This window comes from Glycine soja, chromosome 1 (genome assembly GCF_004193775.1).
Source record: "Glycine soja cultivar W05 chromosome 1, ASM419377v2, whole genome shotgun sequence".
In the NCBI taxonomy this organism is placed as follows: Eukaryota; Viridiplantae; Streptophyta; class Magnoliopsida; order Fabales; family Fabaceae; genus Glycine; species Glycine soja.
Window position 1 is genome coordinate 25,446,582 of NC_041002.1, and position 27,668 is coordinate 25,474,249.

Consider the following 27,668-nt stretch of genomic DNA (forward strand, 5'->3'; position numbering starts at 1 on the left):
TTGGTTGTGTGAAGATATCATTATTATTAAAAACAAATGTTTTTCCCTTTTCACATTCTGTCACTGGATGATGAATAAGAGACGTAGGAGTAGAGATACACAAAGTTATTGGTTTACACATCCTAATTACACAGTGCAACTATCACTTCCGTTGCATTAGCATCACTATCACCATCAACTATCACTATCACACTATCTATCCCTTCTCTTCTGCTAATAACAAAGTGGGGGAGAGAGAGATAGACACACGCCTCCACCTGCTACAGTTCTCCATGTCTACTTCCTGTGTTCTTATACACTCTTTTCATTTTGTGGTTTTTTTTTCTTCTGTGTCTCTGCAATGGAAAGGGACTGTGCCATTGCCCACTCACTCTCAACTTTTGAGAGAGAGAGAGTAATTAAATGTGGGAACAAGAGAATTCAGAAAGCTTACATGAAGATTGAGGACCTCATCAGAATTGAAGTCCCCCCATTTGGTTTGGTGCAAAGATTTAGGGCTATTATATACGTCATGATAAAAAATGGACCACATTTTAGGGTGAATGGGAGTGGAAAGAAATGAGAGGTAGGGGGAATGTAAGAAGAGAAGTGGCACACGTGATTGATTTTATTTTTATGGAAAAAGGAAGAAAAATATAGAAAGAAAATAAGGATGACAATGAAATGGAAGAGAACATATGTTTTTTTATAATATAAAAATCTTGATTTACGCTAATACAAATGGAAAAATTAAGTATTTGTTTAATAGCTTTTTATTAAGGAAATTAAATGTTAAATGTACACTCAAGCTTTGGAGTGTATAGGTGCAAGGAAAATGGAAATAAAATAAATAAATAAAAAGTGTTATTGATATATAAATATCATGAAATGGGGTGAAAATAAAATAGAAGAGAAGTTGTGTATATAATAATAATAATAATAATAATAATAATAATAATAATAATAATAATAATAATAATAATAAATTTATTAAATTAGAGTTTATTCACATATATTTGGATAGTAGCACGACGTTGTATCTCATAAAAAGAAGTAAAACATTTGTAAATTAAAATCAATTTCATTTTGAGAACTTTTTCCTGAAATTTATTAACAAAAACTAAAAATAAAAAACTTATATAAAAAGGTCATAAATTACTTTTATGAAATTTAATAAAATGTTTCAAATGTCCCCAAAATTATGAGTGTGATTTTACTTAGATCATCCACAAGGGCGAACTCCTTAACGGTTTTTAACAAAGAGGCATGGCACTTTTTCTGTATATACCCATTGTGGAGTATCTTAAAAAAGAACAGGCGCTTATTGAAGCACCGATGCTAAATCAAATTGTGGGTCGTCCCATCACATCGGTATAGAATTTTATAATTAAAATAAAAATAAAGAATGTAGACTTCTTAGTGGGAATTAGTTAATTTTGTAGAAGTGCTAGGTTAGAGAAAATGAATTTTTATGAGATGCTAAAATTAGAAAAGATTTTTTTTTTACTGCATAAGTAGAACTTATTTAAGGACTCAGCTGAGAGATACTATGTACATTACAGATGCTATTAAGATGTTTTTATTTTCATTTTTTAATAATTTATAAAAAAAATATTTTTTATTTAAGAAAACCATCATATTTTTTTTATGTAAATCTCTAAGAAAATAAAATAAACTACTACTTTTATAGTTAAAAATAAACACAAGACAAACGATTAAAAAATACATTTTCCTATAACCTTTTGAGAATTTATTGATTATAGCGTGAACACTAATATATTATGTGGTATGTGTGAATTGTGAGAGAGAAATGAATTAGAGGGGATGGCAGTGCTGCTACAATATTGTCGTATATTGGTGCGATGTTCTATGCATTGCATCCTCCTTTGCCTCATTGCCCCTCTCACACTTTCCTCCTTTGCCGGTGCTGTGTCTCCTCTATTCCCAAACACGCCAAAACGCATCATATCACCAATTTCCCTTCATTCCACGTACGCGCACACACTCACGCCACTCCAACATGCTACCACCCCTTCTCTCTCTCTCCCTGCATTCTATATCTTCTATATATATATGAGACCACAAAACCACACACCAACACAACCAAATCCATGAGCACGACGACACGTATAATATGAAACAAATTAAACCAATTAAAGAATGGTACTCAAATCAATACATTTATATATTATGAGTTGTCTGAGTTACCTAAGTGAAAATAAAATTATGTACCAACCATATCTTTAATCACCTAAAGAATTGCACCAATCATCTACTATAGAGTTGTTTAACTCAATTGTTATTTGGAGAAAATTAGACAATTTCACATATACTTATAATTACATTTTTACACATCTTAATGTTAATATTGATTTTAAATGTGTGCATAGAAGATTTTAAAAAATAGTATGTGACTGCGATTTTAATTGTAATGTCAATGTTTTCTGGGGTGTCCACGATATATTGTAATGCGACTTACTTGAGATGGCATAAGTTGTATTTGTATGCAATTTACGAGGAAAACAATTTAAAATATTGTATGCTATAAGCTATGCTTTCATGATAAGAATAACTGTATTTCAATGTTCAAATGCCAAAAGCTAAAGCTAACATCCACAAGATTTGTTTATTTATTGCCTTTCTCGTCCCCACTTACATTCTCACACACCACACAACACAACACTCACAAAAACCCTCTCCCTCTCCCTCTCCCTCTCCCTCTCCCTCTCCCTCCCTACTCTACTCTCTCCTACCTAGCTACTACCCTCTCTTTCATCATATCATAGAATAACATTAAACACACCACCTCATCAACCACATCTCACAGATCACACACCATGCAAGCTCACCACCCTTTCTCCTACATATCCTCTTGTCCTGGTAGTAGTACTAGTGCCTTCTTGGAACCTCATCATCACCATCATCATGAAGTTGTGGATGAAGCCTCTATCTCCCTCTCTCTTGGCCCTCCTGGCCAACAACAACACAAAAACCACTACCAAGCCACCACTTCCTCCTCCTCTCACCACCCTTCTTCCATTCTGCACCACCATTACCAGCAAAATCCTAGTACTACTACTGCTACCACCTCTGATGATCATCATCACCAGAGAGGTGGTGTAACTGTGGCCCTTCACATTGGCCTTCCCAGTCCCACCACCACAACTTCTTCAACAAACAGTGCCACCACCCCAACTACTACTAGCAAGTTGCCTGATCTTCATTTGGCCTCTGCTGCCCCCAACATTCAGGGCCAGTATTGGATCCCTTCTCCTGCTCAAATCCTCATTGGCCCCACCCAGTTCTCTTGCACTGTCTGCAACAAAATGTTCAACCGTTTCAACAACATGCAGGTAAATTTATTAGTCAACCACAGCTGAAAAACACAAAAAAAAAATTAAACACTGTAGAATATATAGCTACTCCATCATAATTTCATGGCCATTTATTTAAGGACTAGGTAAAAAGGATTTGAAAGAAAGAAAGAAAGTACAAAAAAAAAAAAAAAATCACCACTTACAACTTTTCTTTCAAAGATTTCGATATGCTGATAATATAAAAAAAAAAAAAACTGTAATGTAACCGTCACACTCTCTGTTTTTGAATTTGACTCCATTAATTAACAATCCTTCTTTGAATGCTTTTGTTGTTCTTTCTTTCTTTCTTTTTAAGTGTAATACCTTTGATTTCTTTCGCAGCCACTTTTCAAATCTCTCTAGCTAAAATCTCTAGTTCTTCCCTTTTCATCACGTGCAATGTAATCGTGACTTTGAAATTTAATAAATCCTTTTACACCCCAAAAAGAATGTGAAACATTCATTATCAAATATCTATACTTTTTTTTTCTCTTCCTATCTCTCTTATCTCTTCACCTCAATCCACCCCATTTTTTGTGTATGTTTTGTTTATCAACCCTCTTATCAAAATACACAACAAAAACCATTTCTGAAAGAAGAAAAAATATCGTCATTGTTTTTGCACTTTATTATTAATTAACAATCAACGACGTCTCAAATCCAAAGGTTGAGGCAAAGGTATAAATTTTCTTTGCATTCACATGAGGAGGAATTATCTATTTAATGGAAAAATCTGTGTTCAATTTTCACTTTGTGTAAAATTCTCTTAATAAATTCTGTGACCTAAGACAAAAAAAAAAAAATCAACATCATCTCATACAAAATTTTCCCTAACGCATTGCAACATAGCAGATGCACATGTGGGGACACGGCTCGCAATACAGAAAAGGCCCCGAATCGCTTCGGGGCGCAAAGCCAGCATCCTCGATGCTGCGGCTTCCCTGCTACTGCTGCGCGGAGGGCTGCAAGAACAACATCGAGCACCCAAGGTCGAGGCCGCTGAAGGACTTCAGGACGCTCCAGACGCACTACAAGAGGAAGCACGGTGCGAAGCCGTTCGGGTGCCGGAAGTGCGGGAAGCCTTTTGCAGTGAGAGGTGACTGGAGGACGCACGAGAAGAACTGCGGGAGGCTCTGGTTCTGCATCTGCGGGTCTGATTTCAAGCACAAGAGGTCTCTCAAGGACCATGTTCGCGCCTTTGGGGATGGACATGCTCCGCACACTGTGGAGAGCTGTGATCGGGTGGGGGAGGATGAGGATGATGAGGAGTTGGAAGTGGAGGATGAGGAGGAGGAGGATTATCATAGTAATGATTTGGTTTTTGGTTTTAATTAATATATGATATGAAATGTAGAATGGGTTGAATTAAATGAAATCACTTCTTCTCATTTTTGGTTATTAATTATTGGAGTTGAAGTATTTATTCATTTTGTTGATAATTAATTTATAAGACACAAACAAAAGATCTTATTAAGGAACAGAACCTAATACCACTCTACAACGACTATTTAATTATTGAAGTGTTATTTGAAAGATACAGAATGAGCCACTTGAATACTTAAATCATAAAATATCCTTAAACAATCGTATCCCTATTAATAATTTAATGGAATATTAGTAATCATTTTTATTTTTTTTAACATGCTTTCTATTAAAAATTATTGAAAAATATAAAAAACATACTTATTTACTAAATAAGTAGGGAGATCTACCAAATATTAAGAAATGTGTTAAAAAAAGAGAATATTTTACTATATAACTCTTCTTAATACTATTTAAATAGGTCTTACAAGTTTAATGTTTATTACGAGAAAAATAGATAAAAGAATTTGTTAAAATTTGACGTGTGACAATTCATGGGGTTGTTATTTACATTGTTAGATTTTCGTTGTAACTAAGATTTGGGTGAATGAATTAGACACTGAACCTTTGTCTGTTGTCTCTGAGAGAGAGAAGGGTGCGAGAAGATGGAGACAAACAGTGAAATGAAAGCTAAGGTTCTTGCATTTAATGCCAGAAGTGGCAGTCTTATCTAACTAAAGGACGTTTTCTTTTTCATGCTACTTTTTCATGTGATAATGAGAGAGGGAGAGAGAAAGAGAGAGAGTCACTAAGAGGTAGTCAAGAGTATTCAGTGACTGCAGATGAGAGACAGACATGCAGACAAGGGCAGTCACAGATTCTACTGTTCAAAACTTTGCATTTGCATCGCCATAGATATTGCGCAGGGAAAGAAAGAGGGAAAGACAGATATTGGAGAAAAGGGGGCCATTAATATGGTATATTATACCTGATAGATAATCTTAGTTTTGAAGTATATAATAAAGAGTTTGATCTTTAAATTAGTGTATATGAAAAAATATTAATACATTAAAAAAGTTAATTACTGAATCTTATGCTATATACCAGAAATGTTTATTGGAAGAGTAAATTGTATAAATTTTAGTATGGATGAACAAGAAAAGATAACAAGAAGGATTGAATGTCGTCTTCTTATTATGTAGTCTACCTATCTTAATAGAATAAAACTTAATTGTTGTAGACCTGTTTGAATTAGCTTGGCATCACGCTGATCCACATTTTAATTTGAATGTGATTTATTATAACTTCTGTGTTGGTTTAATGAAATTGGCCTAGTTAGTATGTTGAACGTGGTCACAAAATGTCATTTCAGTAAAGAATTTAAAATTGGATTCAGAATTAATTTTAAGTTGAAATAATTTCATATAACTTTTATGTTTAATCCGAATTATATTGAATTTGACTTCTAAATGGATTTTAAAACAAAACATATAAACATATATAAATCATATCTTTTCAAAATTAACTTTATCAATATTTATGTACCTAGACATGTATTTAGTATTTTGATGGATTAGTATTTAATTCCTACGAGAAATTTTTTTAATGAAAAACAAAAGTAGAAAGAGGTATAGTTGTTTTTATTTTGTTTGAGGGGTCAGTGATACTTACTGAAGCATGGACTAGCACTGCACTGGTAACACACCTTTGATGGATTGATACTGTCAGTGTGTGTAGGTAACGATAGATGGACCACTGCTATGTGTTTCTGTTTTTGGGGTTTCACCCAAAGGGCTGCCTTTTGCCTTTTCAGACCAACTACAAACAGATACTACGAAACATTTTCAGCACCTTTGTTCTTATTATTACCCCCTCCCCCCACTTTTTTTAACCCCCTCCCCCCACTACTATGGGAATTAATTAATTATTAATTACTATATGACATGTATGAGTAACTTTGTACATGCTGGACCGTGATTTATCCATGCATCATCCTTTATTGGTTGTTTCTAGCTAGATATGATATTGTTGATGTAATATTTTGAAAATATATTTAATAACTATTCATGAAAGACGTATTAATTACTTTTTAAGTTTTGATTCAACTAACTTTTTTTATTAAAGTTTTGGAGTAAAATAAGTGAGATAGAATAAATGTGAGTTTAGTCAATAATAAGTCTGCCACCATGTCAATTATTCATCATCAAGATATAATAGTAATCAGAAGCAATCATTCATGAAATAATAATGCATGTGCATGGCCATTTCTGATTTTTTTGTTCCTTGCTCGAGGCTTTATCTTTGTGCCTTGTACTTCTATCTTGCCCTCCTTTTATGCTTTTTCCTCCCTCTTTCTTCCTTTATAGCATGAAAAGGAGATTGAAAGGAGAAGTAAATGGAAAGATTGGAAAAACAAAAAGGGAATAAATTAATACTGTGCATGCATGCTTGGATCTTCCAAGTGAAACTCTTTGCTTTTGCTTTTAGTTTAGCTACATGGATCTAAGTTAACCTGGTTCATTAATTAATGTTTGTCTGGTTTGGGGAAAAACAATTCTCAAAAGTATTTAAAACAACAGAAACACGAGATCATGTCTAGGATGATAAACAAGTATAATATTAGAGACATAAGTTTCAGATCCGAGGCAAAAGATTCAATTCAGACTAACAGCCACTTTAACCTTTAGACTGTTTAGTTCCCCGTTAAGTAGGCAATTATACTGTTATGGTCGTTTATTTACACACTTGGTGTAGCAAATAGCTCATTTTTTAAATTAATTATTTCGGGGGTGTTAATAGGACATAGTATTGGCAATTAGTGTGTATATATATATATATATATATATATATATATATATATATATATATATATATATATATATATATATATATATATATATATATTATAGCATTAAACTTTTCAACCATGTTAGCTAGATAAATAATTAATTGAAAGTATCCCACTTATATAACTATTTTATTAACTAATCTATAGTAGTTATAAGAAAAGGTCTTCCTTCTTTCTCTCTGTGTACAGGCTTGTAGGTTCAATAAGTTTCGCTTTCACAAACATTTTCAAGAATCTATCTGTTGATTATAAGTCATAAAGTGTTAGATTGGTGGTAATATTTACATTGTGTTTGTTTTTACGTTTGAAATGCTTAAACGGACAGTTGACCAAATCTAACAAAGCACAAGCTTCTTCATTGAAGTGTCTTGAAAGTTATGACAAGAACAAGCAAAACACACTTAACTATTGAACCAGAAACGAGTGTTACTTGTTTATAGATTAAATGATTTGTGCAAATGAAGATTTGGTTGTGGGTGAAATTTTAAATAATAATAACTTTAAGTTTGTATACAACTTCCTAATATAACTGAATCCATAAAATGTTAAACGCTTTACAAATTAAAGTTGTGTCTGTTATCCTTGCCCAAAGACCATGCTAATATTCTCGATATCGTTGCCAATTTTATCGGATTGTAAAACTTTACAAATTAATGTTAGTTATACTAATATACATGTATGTACACATCCGGATTAATTTATTGTTAAGAGTAAATTTTAAACATTTGTTTCTTATAATAATTTTTTACAAATAACTCATAAATATAATTGTTGAATTATGTCAGATCGTCTTTACGATAACGTATGTAAAATTTAAAATAAATTAAATAGTTATAGGTATATAATCTTATAATTGATATTTACTTATACTTTAAATTATATATTATTTTGGTTAAATTACTCATTTGTTCCTTATAGTTTCATGATTCTTATATTTTTAGTCTTTATAATTCAAAAATGATTTTTTTAGTTTCTATAATTTACATTTTAATTCTCTTTTAGTCTATATAATTTTGAAATTGATTTATTTAGTCTTTAAATTTATATTTTAATTCCCTTTTTATCCTATAATTTGAAAATAGTCTTTTCTAGTGTATTTTAATTCAATCAAAATATAGTGATTGAATTGAATTACATTTATTGTTTTTTATTAAAAAAATTCAACCCAAATTAACTTTACCCTATCTTAAATTGGTTAGCGTGGGTTGGATAATAGGATTGACTAATTACAATAATAATATATTTTAGAAATTTGAAAAACAAATAGAAAAAAATCATAAAAATTAATTACCTAATTATTTTTTTGGTGAATTTTACTTAATCAATTACCTAGCTATTATGAGTATAAATATAATTATGTACTTCATTTATTTTATATTATTTTTGAAGAGCGATAAATTAATTTCTTGACTCCAATGACATCTAGTATAATCAAGTTTTAGGGACATTCTTAATGTTTCATACACAATTACATACTAACTGATGATATTTTGCTTGTTTGTGTGACGTCAAATGAACATGAATAAACAACTAAACATCAATTGCATTGACTGATTATTGCTGAAAGATTAATTCAACCGCTATACTTAACAATATTTTGTTGGTATTATAAGTTATATGTCACTTACATTACATCGTACGCATTCCTTCTAGTAGGTGTAGGCATCCAAGAATTAGCTAACATGGCCATAATTTTGTTTTGTCTATGCTCTTTCTTAGGGTTGCGTCAGACACATATAACATACTAACAGAATCAGAAAAATTATTTTTTTATTGATAATATTATATGTATATAATGGGTTGGGATCATCAATTTAAAACTCATTAGCTTGCCCAACACCTAATCCAATCTTGATTGGGTTGGCCAAAATGAACTCAATTGATATATAACCTAATTCAACCCATTGAAATATAGTTGAGTTGAGTAAGGTGGATTGGATTTATGGATTGATTGCAATCCACTTACACAACTAACACGATCGATAAATTTTTGGGATAAACAATAATATATGCATTCTAACTATTTTAACATCTGGTTAAACATGAATTTCATATTAATAATATAAAGAGAGAGAGTACAACTTCTATAAGAATACTCTCTTATGTGAAAATATAAAAATAACTAATAAGAATCAATATTAAAAACAATAGACAAACAAGATTAAAATATTTACAAATTAAAATTAAAATTTAATATAACCATCAAATCTCTAAAAGATTAAACAAATAAAATTAAATATATAAATGTCATCTCATAAATCATCGCTTTCTAAAATATCTCAATTAACTCATTACAATCATCACTGTAATTGTCATTATCACCGTCATGACCCCCGTTGTAGCCACCACCTTCGTCGCCATGATTATCGCTATCGCGGCCACCATTATCAGCGATGGTGGTGAAAACAACAATAATGACTACAGTGGCAATCATGGTGATACTGATGGTTAACGATAATTGAGTAGTTTAGGATGTGATAGTTGATATCTTTTATATATTGAATTTTTGTTTGGTAAATCTTCTAGAGATTTAATGTAACACCCTTAAATATTGTCTTTCAAAGTAACCAATTGATTTTAGAGGTGTAAGTGGGTGCGGGTCAACCACGAAACCGAATTGACCCAAACCAACCCAAATAGTTTGGGTTGGATAATTTTTATATTTGGGTCAAACCCAAATCGAACCAATAAACCCTGTTGAATTTTGGATTGAGTCATGAGTTTTAATATCTGAACCCCCTGACCCGTTGACCCAGCCATTTGATCCGTTAATTTGTATTAAATTATTATTATTATCAACATATGTAATATATAATGTATATTTTAAATTTTAAAAAATTAAATACTATTGACTATTGATTATTGACTTATCAACCTAAATTTAGTAAGTATCAATGCATCCTTAACATTCAGAATCAAAGCGACAAGGGTTTTATTGATTGAAGTCACTTCATATGGACTTTTAAAAATATTTTGAATCTATTTTCAAAGAGTAGGCCTCATAATGTCCCATTAGTTTTGATAGAAAAAAGTGTTTGAAACTCATCTTCAGTATGCTTATTGAAACTCCTTATCTTAAATATAGTATGCTTAATTTCTCATCCCCGGCCCCGTGGATAGATAGATAAGAGTCAATGGAGTGGAGTGGAGTGGAGTGTGACAGTTTTACAATATTTTATTTTTAATAAAAAATCTAATAAGAAACAGTTGGGTCTAATTCATTTAATAAAAATTTTAACTTATAAAAAAATATTACTTTTTAAAAAACAACAAAAAAATTAAATGTTTTAACCTGTTGATTCAATCCAACCCAAACCGTTTATAAATAGGCTGGTTTGAATTGAGTTTTATTTTTTTTCTTAGAAAACTAGCCTAAACTAACCCGTTCAAATTTGATTGAGTTGAGTCATAGGTTTGACCAAACCCAACCCAAATCGACCCAATTACATCCCTAGTTGATTTACTTAAGAAAAAGATAGTCATCAGTTTTCAATAAGGTTAACTCGAAAGATTATAAAAAATAGCGGAAATTTTTGGGAAATTAAAAACTTTCCTATCCAATTTCATAAAACATCACTTGATCTTTAAAATGTGCATAATAAAATGTAGTAACTGTTCAACGCGTTAAAACTTTGAGTCGGCGAGTAAAATAAAAACATAAACAAACCATACATGTTCAAATAAAATAGATAAAGATAAACAGGTGAACCTCTATAGTCACTAATAGGGGTGGAAATGAGCCGAGCAGCTTGTCAAGGGCCTTTGGCTCGGCCTATGTAAGGCTCGGCTCGGTTCGGCTTATTTACTATAAAGGTTAAACTCAAGTTTTTTAAAAAGCTTTTTTAAATAAAAAGGTCAAGCCCAAACTATAAAAAAAATTTGTTAAGCTTGACAAGCCGGCCTGTTTAACTAACAACAACAACAATAATAATAATAATAATAATAATAATAATAATAACAACTTCATTTTATCAAATCATATCTTATCCAGATTTTATTCCATCTAGATTTTATTTTATCCAGATTTTATTCCATCTAAATTTTATTTCGTCCAGATTTTATTTCATCCAATCTTATCTTATCTTGTCCAGATTTTATTTTATTTTGTTTATGGGCTTGGACTTAAAATAGATTTGTAAGCTTTGGGGCTGAGGACCTAATCCATACATTTTTTAATATCATGCTCTTTTTATTTTCTTTTGATATACTTTGTGCTTTAACGACTTGAATTCAATATGATTTTGTTTATCAATTATTTTTGGATTTGTACATTACTTATACGAAATTTTATAAGTTTTTTTTAGTTAGTATTTCACTAGATTTTAAAATAATTAATTAATCAAAGACGTCTTTAAGCAAGCTTTTAAATAAGCTCATGGGCCAAATCAGACTTTTATGTAAGTCGAGCCAAGCCTTTAAAAAAAGCCTATGACAGGTAATGAGTCAAGCTTAAGCCTTACGTATTCAACTCAAGCCGAGCTCAAGCCTAGTAAAGCTTGGCTTGACTTGACTCATTTCCACCCCTAGTCACCAAATATAAATAGATAAGTATCGTGTGCCATAAAGAGTTAGCAAAACATGTAAGTCTCAGTGAAACCTGTGAGTAACATATACAGTCCCAAATAAGTAATGTAAAGTAGTAATGACTAATTGAGTACAAAATGTCTGAGCCTAGGTCTACTCATCCCAAAATACACATTAGGACAAAAACCTAAGACTCAAAGCAGTCACCTATACCCAAGCCCAAAGTCAATCATATCCACAAAAAAGGAATAAGTATAGTCAGATTTAAAGAGGCCTCCTGGCAAGACTCCTCAGATGAATCCTGCTAAGAATCCTCCTCCATAACCTCTCGCTCTGTGACTGGGTCCTCCTCATCCATAGAGGGATCCTCCTCGTAAGATGTGTCCTCCTCTAGATCCTCTCTCTCGCCCTCTGACATGAGATCCACCAAGTCCACCCGGGGTGGTTCCCAAGACTCAGGCAACACCAAGCGGGGAGACATCAGAGTGGTCTTAGTGTCCTTAGATGAAGAGTCAAATCCAACAAAGGACATCGCATCGTCTGCAGGCGATCAATGCCTTGAAAGTAATGACAACCTTTGGCATGAACGTCGCAAAGCATTTGGGCCCACTAAACTTAGAAGTCAACTATGCGGGGTCTGTATCCTTGTATGTCCACTAGCGCACGACGACAACGGAGGAACCGTAGAACGGTCCACATGGAGTGCACATCATCATGCTCCCACCGTGTCTTGATGACACTAATGTATAGAATGAGGGAGTCAACGTTGGGCTCATCATCTGGTCCTAAAAATGGTAATAAGGGAGTGAATACTCCATCCCTTTTGAAGCCACAAGAACAAACATTAAGTCCCACACAATGACCTAACAACCATCCATGTGGTTTACTAGCATACACCACTCATGGCATCCTATTCTGCATTTCTACATCCACATTGTTCTTATTTTGGGCTCAACACTGCCACTAAGCCTACCAGGCTTTCATGGTCTTATGCAACATATGGATGATGATTGTGAGGACACGTCACATGCAGGTACAGGACATGGCATTCTCATCAACCATGGATACAACTTCACTCTAGTCAGGAATGCCAAGTGAGACCCGCGAGTCCCCCAAACTAACTGGAAATACCCTTAGTCAAGTTATCACCACTCAACATTCCCCCGAACTTCACTCAACATTGATGAAGAAATCCATTTAGGACAAACCACATATGCTTCTCAAGATTTTCAAATACAAGAAACTCATTTTTGGATTCAAAATTGCCTAAATTCACTCCGATTTGACCCTAATATAAAACTACCCTACACTTAATTCACAAAGATCACAAAACTTGTTTTCTACTTTCCATGAGTTGTAGAAATTCATTTCATGCAAATTTTATATCAAGCCCTATGTTTTAAAACATGAGAAACTCATTTCCATTGTCAAAATCTATAGAAACCAAGTCCATAGGTGCAGTTCATGCAAAACAGAGTAGGATTTACCGAAAAAGAGCAAAACTTGAAATTGTGACTCCATAAGCTATACTAACTCAAATGGGGTGTATTTTATGTCTAACCCAAGGTTCTTGAATAAAATTTTACAGAGATTTTTTTTAAAAATATTTTAAATAAGAGAGATATATGTTAGACTTTTTTTTTATCAATATATATGATTTATTTTCTTTAAAAATTAATAAAAAAATATTTTTTTAGTTATGAGCCAAAAACTTAAATTTTACTTGTTGTCTTATTCTTGGATCCAGATCACTACTAAAAAAATTACGCATTGTAATGGCTCGAGTATAGAGTCAAATGATCTAGAGTCACTGCTTTAGCACTTGGATCTAAATTTAAATGAGCAAGGATCGATCTTAAATTTTCTTGGACGAATGCAAATAAAGAAACTAGTTCAAAAGTTTGTGACTAAGTTTATTACTGAATACTAGTGCATTGATAAATAAGTGTTTGAAGGTGGAGACCATGATTCAGTGGAGGATTAACGTAATGTGTGGTAAATGTAAAAAAGGCTAGCACAAAATGGTGTCTTAATTATAGTGGACAAGGATGGTAAAGAAAGTGTGGTAAATGTAAAAAAGACTAGCAAAAATTTTAGCCTTAATTGGAGACCATCAATATCAACAGTATTTGTGTTATTACATTTAACATTTTTATATTACTCTATATATTCTAAGTTTTAACTACTGTACTTTTTATAATATTTAATTTATTATTTCAATATTATACTTGATAATAAATGTTAAATTTATTTTATTTTTCATTAATTTTTGAATAGTTTTATATTAAAAAATTTATTTTAACTATTAAACTAAGATAATAAAAGTACTATAATAAGTACTATAATGTTTACTTAAGTGTATTTTTTTACTTTATTTTAGATTTGATTAAAGTTATTTTAAGACATAGGATAAGATTAATAACAGAATATATAATATAAAAAATATAAAAATAAAAATTAAAAATATAATGGAAATAACTTATTTATATATAAAGAAAAAATTACAAAAGTTTAAAATTAATTAAAAACTAAAATTATAACACCTCAAAGCATATTTTCTATCCATAAAATAAAATTAAAACTTATATTAAAATATCAAATAAATATGTTCATATATATTATTTTACATTTTTAAATTATTTCAACAAATAATTTTATTAAATACTTATGATTTGATTAGCTCACTTAAAAGTTTTAAATTATTAGCTAATTTTTGTACTTAAATTAGATTTTAAGCTAATTTTACTAAAGATAGTCATAAACATTTAACTTTTACTAAGTTATTTGAGAAAAATAATTGAGAATTACAATGTAATGTTAAAATCATATTTGGGTTGAGATAAGAAAAAAAAAGGACATTTTCTAAAAATCTAAAATAGTTTTGAGGTGAATAAAAATGTTTTAGCTCGAGGGATAAAAAAAATTTAATGATAAAATTAAAGATTTTAAAACAAGAAATGAAACAAAAGAGTGTATTGAAAGATTTTCATGAGAGTAATAATGCTGAAAATTAATTATGTAAAGTACGCTTAGTTGTGAAATTTTATTGATTTTAGGTAAATAGTTACTTTTGTCTCATAATATGTAATTCGTTGACAAATGCATCCTTGAAAGATGAAAATACAAATTTTAGTTTTCAAAAGTGTAAAAAGTACGACAAATATATCCGGTCTTAATTCTCGTTCGTTACCGTTAATAAAATAGTTTACGTAGACAAATTTGTCACTGAAATTATTGTTAACGTACCTATGCTGACTAAATTGGATGAAAATGCTACTAAGATATCATTTTTGGACATAAACATCAATAATTTTTTGTTGGATGAAAAATGTCAATATTTTTTATTGGAGGGAAATGTCAGAAATTTGTTTTGGAGTTAAATGTAAGTACCTTCATTAGAATAAAATGTCAATAAGTTATTATTATTGGACGAAATGTTAGTAATTTTTTATTGAACCTAAATATCAATATGTTTCTATTGAATTAATTTGTTAAACCCAAACTTTTGTTTCATTTAAGAATAAAATATAATTTTAGGATAAATTTTTGACATTTTTATCGTTACAAACACTACATTATAATAATCACTTAAAAAATATATTGATAAACATAATTTAAAACAAACATAATAATAACGATAATATTGATTATCAATCATAAGTTGTTTGTCACAATAAAAAATTATCTAAAATAAACATTGTAACAGTTTATCAATCATTACCAATTTTTTCAAATTATAATAATTAGTCACAATCTACTATAAATAAAAGATAAATATATTTCATATTTCAATTATTCGAATCTTGATTATTTTATTAACGGTGATCGACAAAAGTTAACGTCCGGATATATTTGTCACTTTTTACACTTTTGGGGACTAAATTTTGTATTTTTATTTTTTAGAGACACATTTGTTAGCGGAATGGGAAGACGAAAAGTCAAGAAAATACAATATGACAAATATGCTCATATGTTGACAATTAGAGATGATCACGCTGATAATCATTTCAGTGACAAATTCGTTTCTCTGTGCCATGTATGTTATTTTATTAATGGTGATAAACTAAAGTTAACATGTCGGATATATTTATTGCACTTTTTATACTTTCGAGAACTAAATTTTGTATTTTCATCTTTTAGGAACGTATTTACCAACAAATTACACATTTAGAAATAAAAGTGACTATTATTCTATTATATATACTATGTCCAAATGAAATATTTATTTAAAAACAAGGATTGTTGGAATTGGTAATTGGTAATATGATGAGAATGAGATGTTTCTTTTTTCTTTCAATTCTACGTATATTTTAGGATTAATTAATTATGTTTTAATTCCCTCAATTTTTTTTTTAATTTTTACTTTTGGTATCTGAACCAAAAAAATTGACTGGTCTTAGAAGGGACGGAGCCAGACTTGGATCCTAGGAGGGCTAAGTGTCAATTATACATGAAATTTAAAATCCTTCAAATAATTCTGTATTTTTTAAAACAAAAAATATAATGTTAAATCACCGAAGGCATAAATTAATTCTGTATTTTTTAAAACAAAAAATATAATCTTAAATCACCGAAGGCATAAATCAAGTGAGACATGATTATTTTAACTTAACTAATAATCTAAAATTTGAATCCTAATTAGATATACATATGTATTAAATACTCACATATTGTTTCTAAGGAATAATACATGTGATTTGTATAAAAAAACATAATATAAAATATATTTAAATTGAATACAAATTAATAATTTTTTAATCACCAAATACGTGTGAATCAATTATCATGAAGTTCCGACTTAACACAGCTATAAAGAAAAGACTAATATATAGTTTTTAAAATAATTATAAAATTAAAGAAAAGACTATTAAAAATAATACTTAAATGTTTCATCAACAGAAAATTGTAATTATCTTTGCAATAAAAATTAAAAACTATAAAAATATAATATTGTCACAAATTATAAAATAAATAAACAGCATATAAAAATTAACTACCATAATTTTAAAATTATAACACTTTATTTAGTTGCACGATCCATAGAATTTTAAAAATCAAAACTTTCAGTTGAGATCGAACAAAATATAGATCACAATCAATTTGTTTTTTCTTAAGCGATGAAGTATAATAATGATACTAGTCCTCAAACAAAATGTGCAGTGAATTGGGTACATGAAAATTAAATAACACAATCACCTGACTTGCTTACTACACCAATTAGTTGGGTGACATGTGATCGGACGCCACTTTTTTTATGAATATATTAAAAAAATCTATAAAATATTATTTAAAAACTTTAGGAAATTAAATTTTTAAATTTATATAATAATTACCGTTTATATTAATAAAAATTACTTATAGATATTAATGTAAAAAATATAAATTTATTCAACTAAAATAAAATTTTAAGTAATTTCATAATTAAAAGATAATAAATAAAAAATTACTTATAATTAATTTTAGACATTCACTTCACTCATACTTTGATTCTATGCCATTTAATTAACTCTAAGCTAGTTATTTTTAGATATTAAAAATAAACAATAAGTAATTACGGTTAATATGTTGCTAAGAAGTTATTGAAAAAATAATAATAATAATACACATCATCCTTAAAAATAAGTAATTAGCTATTCGTAATAATTTTAGAAATTATACACTTATTTTAAAAAATAAGAATAATACACATCATCCTTAAAAATGCATAAAAATTAAATCACTATTAATAGGATGAGAGATGCATGATAAATTTACAAACTATAAACTTAATTTAAAAAATAAGAATATAACACATCATTCTTCAAAATGTACTCCACCTGTACTCATATTTAAGTGAAATTAACTAATTTTACATATTAAAAAATTTAATTGATATTATTTTATAAGTTTACTGTTCTCAAGTAAAGAATAATATTATTCCTATAATGTCTTTCATTGAAATTTGATGTTATTAATAAAAAAGAGTCTTTGAAAATCAAAGAAGTACAGTTAAATGAATGATGTATTAGCAAAAAAAAATCAATTAGAGTGAAATGAGTTAAATTTACTTATATTTGAGTTCAATCTATAAAATGATATTCTTTTTTGCATATATTAGAGGGAAAATTAAAATATTGAATTGCTTTCAATAGGATTGAAAATGCACGTTTTCAAAAAATGAAACGTATTTCATTGTTTATCTAAATATATAGGCATATCAATGTGTGTTGTTGGTTTGGTTTTGAACTTGTCATGTCTTGAACATGGGACCATAACATGGTATTGCAATAAGCAAACATCTAAGATAAACTAAAGATAGGTAATTTTAATCTAAATTTTAATTATATAAAAACAATATTTATGCTATGACTGAAATTCTCGTTTAACTAATATTTATATCAAATTACCTCAGCTAATGCATTAATTAGCTGTAATTTTAAAAAAAAATGTTAATTAAATAATTGTAATTCATCCCTACATACTAAAACGTATAATTTTTTTTTATAATAATATCAATATAATTTCTTTTTGCATGACATATACATTTAGTAATAATTAAAATTGATTCAATTGTCCTCCATCATTAATGAGATTCAAACTCGTGATTGATAAGATACTTAACTTACGTGATTTGTAATAATGGGAATGATTTCCCAGTAAAACTCTTCAATAATTCTAATAGGATATATATTTAATTAAGTTACGTGAATTTGGATGGGATTTGCATGCAAAAAAGCAGGAGAATTTCATTGCAGAACTTTTTCTCTTTAATAATAAGAGATAAGTCATGAAAATAACACAATTGGGTAAAAAAATCTTGAATAGGAAAAATTCAGGGGGAGGGGGGGTGGGCACTGATACAAGTAAATCCGTCCCTGGGTCTTAGCCCCTAATGTTTTGTCCGTCAATATTATTAGTCCCTGTCTTAGAATATTACCGTTAAGGATGATGTCAAGTTAATTATATTATTATTTTGTTATATATTTGTGATGTGTGACTCAAAATCACGATTGATACAAGTGAGAAGACTTTAGAGTGGTGTTGTCATAATTACTTTTAGTTATTATAACTGAATTGATTTTGACACCAAAGTATAACCTTTGTTTTTAGGACTAACTTTTAGAGTGTATATATACTCTTGATCATGTAATGCAGAAATAGAGTTTTAGAGACTGCAAAACAAAGGAGTTGTAGAAAATTCAGAGAGTTCATAAAAGAGATAGTGAGCTAGGTGATTAAGAGAGATTTTGAAAAGAGAAACTAAGAAACATCAAAACTAGCCACTGCTTGTATTGAACTTGTAATTTCATGATCAATGTGATGATGATGAGCTGTACTTTTCCGTAGATATAGGCACATTGTCGAATTGAACTTGTAATTTCATGATCAATGTGATGATGATGAGCTGTACTTTTCCGTAGATATAGACACATTGTCGAAACACGATGGGTTTTGTTCTGCTATGCTTGTTTGCTGTGTTTTCTTGTTTATTTTATTTTTATTTTGTGCAGGTTTAAAAATAACAGAACTTATACAAAAAAACCAACTATGACATTTCAATTTCAGGCGGTTAACAATTGCCCAAAGTTGTCTCTTCCCTACTCAATACATGCAAACCAACAAGCCACGTCAAAACCAGAATCAATCAAATTTGAAACCCAAAATTCAAACCAGAAAGGCATAAACCAAAAATTAAATCCGAAACCCAAAATTAAATCTAAAATGCACAAATCTTGTGGCGCAGGCTAGAGTGGGAAAGCCCCTCATATCTCCCACCATGGGAAACAAAGCTGCTAGTCTGTAGGATATAGATTTTTTTTTTTGAGATATGTGTAAGACTACCGTAGACATTCCCACACTAGAATAAATTAAAAAATACTATAAATATAAAAAAGTAGTGTGTGTGATCATCCTATTGTAGAGCACCACCGTTGAAAACTTGAAATAGTTGGTGTGAGTCCATATTTGATGGCTTCCAATTCCAGTACACATTATTGCGATGAAAAAACTCTTCTACACCCATTTTAGTATCCAGAACCTTTTTTTTTTAATTTGTATGATTTATGAACAATTAAATTATGAGCAGTTAAAATTATTTTTCAAATTGCCCTTTCACAAAAAAATCTAGAAGACAATATGAAGGTTGTTAATGTCAACACCGCGCGTGAAGGATGCAGAGGGAGCGAGGTGGTGCAAGAGCTTTGTGATATGTGATTGTGACGGTGTTGTTGCATGGAAGGGAGAGCACAAGAGATGAAAGAAAGACGAGAAGAAGTTTTTGATATAATATATTCTTATTATTTTTATTTTTATAATTTATAAAATTTTGATTTATTTTATGTATGAATATATTCAAAAAAAATTTATTTTATGCGCGTATATATAAAATTAAATGCATAATATTATGTTTTAATTATAAAATCATATATGAGAATTTTATTCATTATTTTATTATATCTTGATCTTGAAATACATACACTACTAAAAAAAGGCTTTCTACATCGGTCAATTAACATCGGTTATTGCAAAAACCGATGTTAACGAAAGCGCGGTGACATTTTTGTAAATAAATGGAGTTATTTAACATCGGTTTTATAAAAACCGATGTTAACTACTTAATGTTAACATCGGTTATTTAAATAACCGATGTTAACATGATGTTAAGATGAATATGTTAACATCAGTTTCTTAAAAACCAATGTTAACTTGATAGTGTTAACATCGGTTTTCACAAAACCGATGTTAAGGAGTTGAACTGAACATCGATTTTTTGAGAAACCGATGTTACCTTGTTGAAGTTAACATTGGTTTTTAGGAAACTGATGTTAACAGATTCATCCTAACATCAGTTATCCTTAAAAAAACCGATGTTGATGTTGTTATGTTAATAAGTTAAAATGTGTTGAAATTTTACAACTTGCGCGCTCGAAAACCCTGCTGCACTCTCTCTTCTCTTTCTCCTCCCACCTGAAATCTGTCGGAAACCGCTCGGTCGACACCCACATTGCCCCACATTCATTTCAATATTGTCGGATACCGCTCGCTGGAACCCACAGAACCTCCTATCGAAGAAAAGTCGAAGAAAACCCTACACTGCTGTTGGAACTGTGGGTCGAAGAAAACCCTAGACTGCTCTTGGAACAGTCGTGGGTGCTCAAAGCTCAAAGCTTTCTACACTAACAAGGTATGAGCTCTACCTTAGTTTGTTGCTCTTCTTAGTAAGTTCTTAATCAGTGCGGTGGCATTGTCCGAAGGTTCTTATCAAATTATTGAGTCATTTTGTCCACTTGGCTAACCATATAAAAGTATCAATAAGAATTGTAATGTGGGGTTTCATTTTGTTGTGGCAGTTGATTGTGCTTTACGTGGTTTTCAAGCTTGACGAGAGTTACACGCCGAGCAAAGTTTCCATCCGTGCCGGTGATGGTTTTCACAACTTGAAGGTAAATTTTTATTTTATTGGTTTGGGTTTGATTGGGATGATTATGCTTAATTATTTGGTGATGACTTTGGGAACATTTTTAGGAGATTAAGACCGTGGAACTCGTGAAGCCAACTGGGTGGGTTTATCTATCCTTGTCTGGAGCTGATCCTAGGTAAGTACAGTGTTCTTTCTGTATCCAGTTTTTGTTGGTTTAAGTTTGTATCCAGTTTTTGTTGTTTAGAGGCGTGTATTTTTGTTTTCAACAAAATTTTGTGTGCATGTTTTGGTAGATTTCTAGCATAGACTGAAAATTAATTAGTATACTTTTCTTCATTTTTTTCTATAAAAATTTAGTGATGTTCATATTAATTGAATGATTTGCTTTCATTGGAAAAGATTGTCATATCTTTTTCTTCCAGTGTCTAAAGGGAACATTGACCCTTAGTAACCGCTGGCCCACTTCCTCACTTGCTACCTTTAAGTCATATTGACCAAAGGGAACATTGACCCTGCTTTTCTTCTTTATATTCGAATTGCTGCTATGAGGCAGAATTACCTCAAGAGGCAAATCCTTCTCCTTATCCCCCTCTATGGCTATTTCTTTTTTTTTTTGAACGACCAAAATTAAGATCTGTAATGGGGAAGTCAGCTCCTCCCTTTGTGTGTGAGTAATGATATTAAATTATACCCCATCTAAGGTAGGTCTGTCAAGCTTTTCCTCTGTGAATCTGGCAGCAAAGAATTTTACAGCTTCTTCCTTAACCAATTTTGGTTGCTGAACCCATATACTTTCAATGAATATTCCTTGAATTGCATTATAATGTCTTTTGAAATTTATGGATTTATGAAAGAAACCTGTCAATATGTGCCAGTCTCTCAATTGCAAGCCTCTGCATCTCGCTCGTCTCCTTCTGAGCCAAGTTGGCTTCAGCCCTAGCTTTGTCAGCTACTTCAGTAGCCCTTACAACTTCTTTTTCAGCAATTTCATATCTTTCCTGAACTTCCTCAAATTTTAAAAAGTCGGTGTTGTACTTCTTCTTTAGATGGTTAATGTCCTGTTGAATTACCAGTACATCCTTCTCATATATACGATTGAGCCCTAGCATTTTCAGTTTTCAATCTCTCAGTCAACTTTTTAATTTCAAGCCTCAGTGGTGATATCTCTGAGTCATAATTTAGAGGACCATTGATTGAAGTGAATTGCAAAGTCCTTCTCCATGACTTTAATCCACGTCCACAGTAATAGGACTGCCTCTTCAATCAGTTTACTTCCATCAAGCGTTTCATTATGGAATACTATCCTATTTCTATGCTTCCAAATTGTGGATGTCATAGCTATCCACCAACAGCGCCATCTTATTTGTTTCTTTCCTTCCACAAACCTAAGTACATGCTGTAGATAATGATCCCTTGGATTCTGTGGTAGAGCTGTAACTAGGTTGACCCAAGATAGAGACTCCCACCATAGAGGCAGGATTTTGCTACAGCTGAAGAATAAATGAGCAACCTCCTCCATGACAGCTCCACAGAATGGGCACATCATATCATTGACCGTTACTTGGCGCCTGCTAAGATTCATCTTTGTCGGGAGTCTATCCCTAATTAGTCTCCATGCAAACACCAGTGATTTGGTAGGGATTTTGAGCTGCCATAGATCCACAAAATCTGAACTCTGGTATGCTCCCATTTGATCTCCCCAAATCAATTCATATCCACTTCTTATTGTGTAGTATCCACCTTGGTCTCGCTTCCAAATCCATTTATCCTCCCTCTGTGGCTGAATCTGTTGCTGTGATAATTCCTCAAGGAAATTGTCTGCCATTTGAATTTCGCAGTCAAATAGGGGCCTCCTCCAAGCTAGCTTCCATTCCCAACCACTGCAGGTATTATTCCCCATATTTATGATGCTGTCCTTTTGTTGGCATGAGTTTTGATACAACCTGGGGTATTTCTCCCTTAGTGGAATAGCATTTTCTGTCCAAGGATCTTCCCAAAATCTGAATTTCTCCCCACTCCCCAGCTTCCATTTTGTTTCCCTTTTGATTAATTGAAATTGCTGTTGCTACTGAATTAATATCAAATCCTTCCACCAGATTGATTGCATTCTTGCTGTCGTGCCTTCTTCCAATGCCCTCCAGCCCCCATATTTTGATATTAGAATTTTTGCCCAGTGCTCCTGCTGCTTGTGAAATAAATCCCAACGCCATTTTCCCAACAAAGCTGAATTGAAAGTCCTAAGATCTTTAATGCCAAGTCTTCCTTTATCCTCTGGATTGCAGACTATTTTCCAATTAACCCAAGCAATCTTTCTCTGATCCACACCTCCTCCCCATAGAAATTGCCTCTGAATTGCTTCCAATCTGGATTTCTTTTTTTGCACAGCAAAAATCAATATATTATATATGAAATTTAGTACTAGGTGTACTAAAAATACAATTATGAATACAAGGCATAAAAAGCCTAAACCCCACTAGGAAGAATCAGTAGACAGGACATAATACAAAGCAAACCCATCCCCTCTAAGAAAATGCATCCTTCAGGTTAGTTGACCAGAAATTAAAATGCAATTGAAATCCCTTCTCCACACACTTAAGCCAGGACCAGGTGTGGAATAAGGCCTCGTCCATGACCTTTTCTGGATTGAAAGGCTGATTATTGAAAACCATGCCATTTCTGTGATTCCAAATGGACAAGGACAGAGCTATCCAGAGAAATTCCCATCTCTTGACTGTACAACTTGGCCTATTCCACTGAGAGAATTGTAGAAAGTGATTCTTTGGGTCAATGGGGACCCACTCTATTAACCCATCTCATAGGCTCCCACCAAAGACTCCTAGTCTTGGAACAGTTGAACATAAGATGAGTGACAGATTCTTCTTCAAGGTCACATAAAGGACAACTATATGTAGGCAATGTCACTTGCCTCCTTATGAGATTATCCCTAGTAGGGAGCCTGTTCTTGAATAATCTCCAAGAAAAAGCACTAGCTCTTGGGGGAATTTTCAGGCTCCACATAATCTTAAGTGCCCTGTCTTCATTAGCATTATCATGAGCCTCCTGCAACACTTTGTATGCAGACTTTGTGGAATATAGACCATTAGGATCAGGCTTCCAGCAAAGTAAATCCCTGCTGGAATGATGGATGTGGCCTGACTCGATCTCAGCTAGAAAGTCAGCTACCATGTCAATTTCATGGTCAAAAAAATTCCTTCTCCATGTTAGCTTCCATTCCCATCTCTCCTCCATGAAATTCCCCATGGAATTGATTGAAGAGGTCTGCTGATTGCTTATTAAAAATAAAGTAGGATATTTTGCTTGAAGGTTATAATTATCCCCCAGCCATTTGTCCTTCCAGAAACTGATTTTGGTGCCACATCCCACCCTCCACTTGAGGTTATCAACAAAACACTTGTTGTGCTGCTGCTGGAAGATAGCTTTTCAGTCTTGCCACCATTGAGAAGAGAATTTACTCTTTCCACCAGAGATCAGCTCCTTCCACCCACCATATTTGGAGAGTAAAATTCTAGCCCAAGGTTGGTTCTGATTATTAGCCAGCTCCCATCCCCATTTGCCAAGTAAAGCCTCATTAAAGTTGGATAAATCTTTGATCCCTAGGCCCCCTTTGTTCTTTGAGAGGCAAACTGTATCCCACTTCACCCAAGGAATCTTGCTGGCCTCTTGATGACCTCCCCAAAGAAATTTTCTCTGAATGGAAACAATCTTGTGCACCATTTTTTTGGGAATCTTGAAAAAAGATAGTAAATAGATAGGTAAGGTTGATAAAATTGAGTTAATGAGAGTGATTCTGCCCCCCATAGATAGGCTTCTTTGCTTCCATTTTACAAGTTTGTCTTCAAACTTCCTTATAATAGGCTGCCACACAATCCAGCTCTTCGAGGACACCCCTATTGGAATTCCGAGATAAGGAAAAGGAAAATCCATATGACTACAGTTAAGGAATTGAGTTGCATCCCTGCACCAACTTCCAGGTTTGCCTAGACAACCAAAATGGCTTTTAGAGTAGTTTATCTTGAGGCCAGAAGCCTTTTCAAAGCACCTCAGAATGCATTTTAAAGTTCTAACATTGTGCTGAGTGGCATCTCCAAAAAACAGGGTATCATCAGCATATTGGAGGATGTTCACTTCCTCTTTTAAATTTCCAACTTGATAGCTGCTGAAAAGATTCTTGGACACAGCTGACCTCATCAAACCTGTGAGACCTTCCACTACAATATTGAAGAGAAGAGGTGCAAGGGGATCACCTTGCCTTAGACCTTTCTTAGGAGCAAATTCCTTAGAAGGACTTCCATTAATTAAAATGGATATGGTTGCAATGGACAGACAACCATTAATCCATTTCCTCCACCTTTCACAAAAGCCCATCCTCATGAGCATGTAGTTGACAAAACCCCAAGAAACCGAATCATACGCCTTTTCGAAATCCGATTTGAAAACCATGCAAGGTTTATTTCTAGCCTTAGCCTCAGCTATAGCCTCATTGGCAATCAAAACACCATGAAGAATGTGTCTTCCCTTCATGAAAGTCGTCTGCCTTTCATGTATAAGTTGAGGTAACACAAGGGCCAGCCTCTTGGCCAGAACTTTAGCCACGATTTTATAGACACACCCTATGAGGGAGATGGGTCTATAATCATTGAAAGATTGAGGGTCATTAAGCTTTGGGATGAGGGCTATGAATGAAGCATTAGTTCCTTTGGGGAATGAGCCATTGATGTAGAATTCATCCATAAACCTGATGAAGTCTGGTTTCAAAATCTCCCAAAAATGCTTAATGAAATTGAAATTTAGCCCATCCGGACCAGGGCTTTTGTCCCCCCACAGTCCCAAACTGCTGATTTGATCTCCACTTCAGAAAATCTAGTCACAAGGCTTTCTTTATCTCTTGGATCAAGAGTAGAGAACTGAACACCATCCAAGGTTGGTCTACTAGAAACTTCCTCTGAAAATCTGTCCTTGAAATAAAGGATAGCTACTTTTTTAACACTGCAGGGTTCATGCACCCACACACTATCTATGGAGATACCTTGAATGGCATTTTTTCTTCTTCTATGGTTGATCAATCTATGAAAATAGGTAGATTTGTTGTCCCTTTCTTTTAACCACTTTACTCTAGCCTTTTGTCTGAGCATAGATTCATAAGCATAAGCTGCATCCCACAATTGAACTTGAAGGGATTTCTTAAGGATCACTTCCTCTTGAGATGGAACTTTATCAATTAGGCCAGTCTCCAAAGCATTCAGCTCCTTTTTAATATTCTGGACTTTTCTAGCATTAACTTCACCATTTGAATGACTCCAACTCTTTATACTCTGTTCAACTTTATTTATCCATCTCCTGATTAGGTCTAGTATCGGGCCTTCAAAACTAGGGTCACCAACAAGTAAACTATTAAAAGTCAATTTTAAAAGAAATAATTAAAAACAATTTATGGAGACAAACCTTTGCTGTAAGAAGACAACAAGTTTTTGCCACTTCTCTGGAGTTTGAATGGATTTTTCATATTGACATAAAATAGCATGAAGAACCTGCACAAGATATACATAATCAAGTCAGTTTGTCATTTCAATAAAGCCACCCTACTAACATGAATATTTGCAGTTAGCCAAACAACAATTACCTTGGCAACATTATCTATCTTTGCATCGGAAGCATTACAAGCTGCCCTTAGCCTCTTTTCCATAGACTGTATGGCATTAGAGAATTGTAGATCAGGTTCCATATACGCATTCCTCTTATAATCCTGTCCAGAGTCACTAAAATAGAAGCATAACATAAAATATTACGCCACTCCCCAAAAAAGAAAACATGGTACACCCATTACAAATAACTAGTGTAATAATTATAGTCAAGTTAGGTTAGTCAAAGGTCAAAAACCAGAATTCATTTTAATAATTCTTTAACTTTTTAACAGAAGCAGTAAGCACCACATGAAATTTGCCAATAACACAAGGAAACAAATCTAAACGAGTGTCACAGACCAACAACAAAGAACAAACCTAATTTGATTGAGTAATTCATTGACAGGAAAGGACAAAATTCTCCTTCCAAGGGTCTCTTCTCCTTCAAAACTGAGCAACTGCTTGGTTTCCAAATTATACCATTTAAAATAGAAACAAAAGGACTACTTTTTTTTATCAGCAAAGATAAATTATATTTATATAATAAAGAAGTACCAGAGGCACTGATTACAGTATTAGTCACCATAAAAATGGTTCCTCAATCAGGCAGCATAAGT

The 27,668-nt window shown here is 32.1% G+C and overlaps 2 protein-coding genes and 1 non-coding gene across 3 annotated transcripts; 1 reads left to right on the forward strand and 2 right to left on the reverse strand.

Moving 5' to 3' along the window:
• The first annotated feature begins 2,591 nt into the window (after nt 1-2,591).
• LOC114413777 (zinc finger protein WIP6-like) lies at nt 2,592-4,714 on the forward strand. Its single transcript, XM_028378320.1, has 2 exons — nt 2,592-3,332; nt 4,188-4,714. The coding sequence occupies exons 1-2, from the start codon at nt 2,817-2,819 to the stop codon at nt 4,668-4,670; spliced, it is 999 nt and encodes a 332-aa protein (XP_028234121.1). The 5' UTR covers nt 2,592-2,816; the 3' UTR covers nt 4,671-4,714.
• Nucleotides 4,715-8,030: 3,316 nt separating this feature from the next.
• LOC114368402 lies at nt 8,031-8,133 on the reverse strand. The gene has a single exon (XR_003657335.1). It is a non-coding gene; the product is annotated as a U6 spliceosomal RNA (small nuclear RNA).
• Nucleotides 8,134-26,217: 18,084 nt separating this feature from the next.
• LOC114417470 lies at nt 26,218-27,451 on the reverse strand. The gene is made up of 4 exons (XM_028382739.1): nt 27,416-27,451; nt 27,051-27,116; nt 26,873-26,958; nt 26,218-26,797 (listed from the first exon to the last, which is right to left on the reverse strand). The coding sequence occupies exons 1-4, from the start codon at nt 27,449-27,451 to the stop codon at nt 26,218-26,220; spliced, it is 768 nt and encodes a 255-aa protein (XP_028238540.1).
• Between the last annotated feature and the right edge of the window lie 217 nt (nt 27,452-27,668).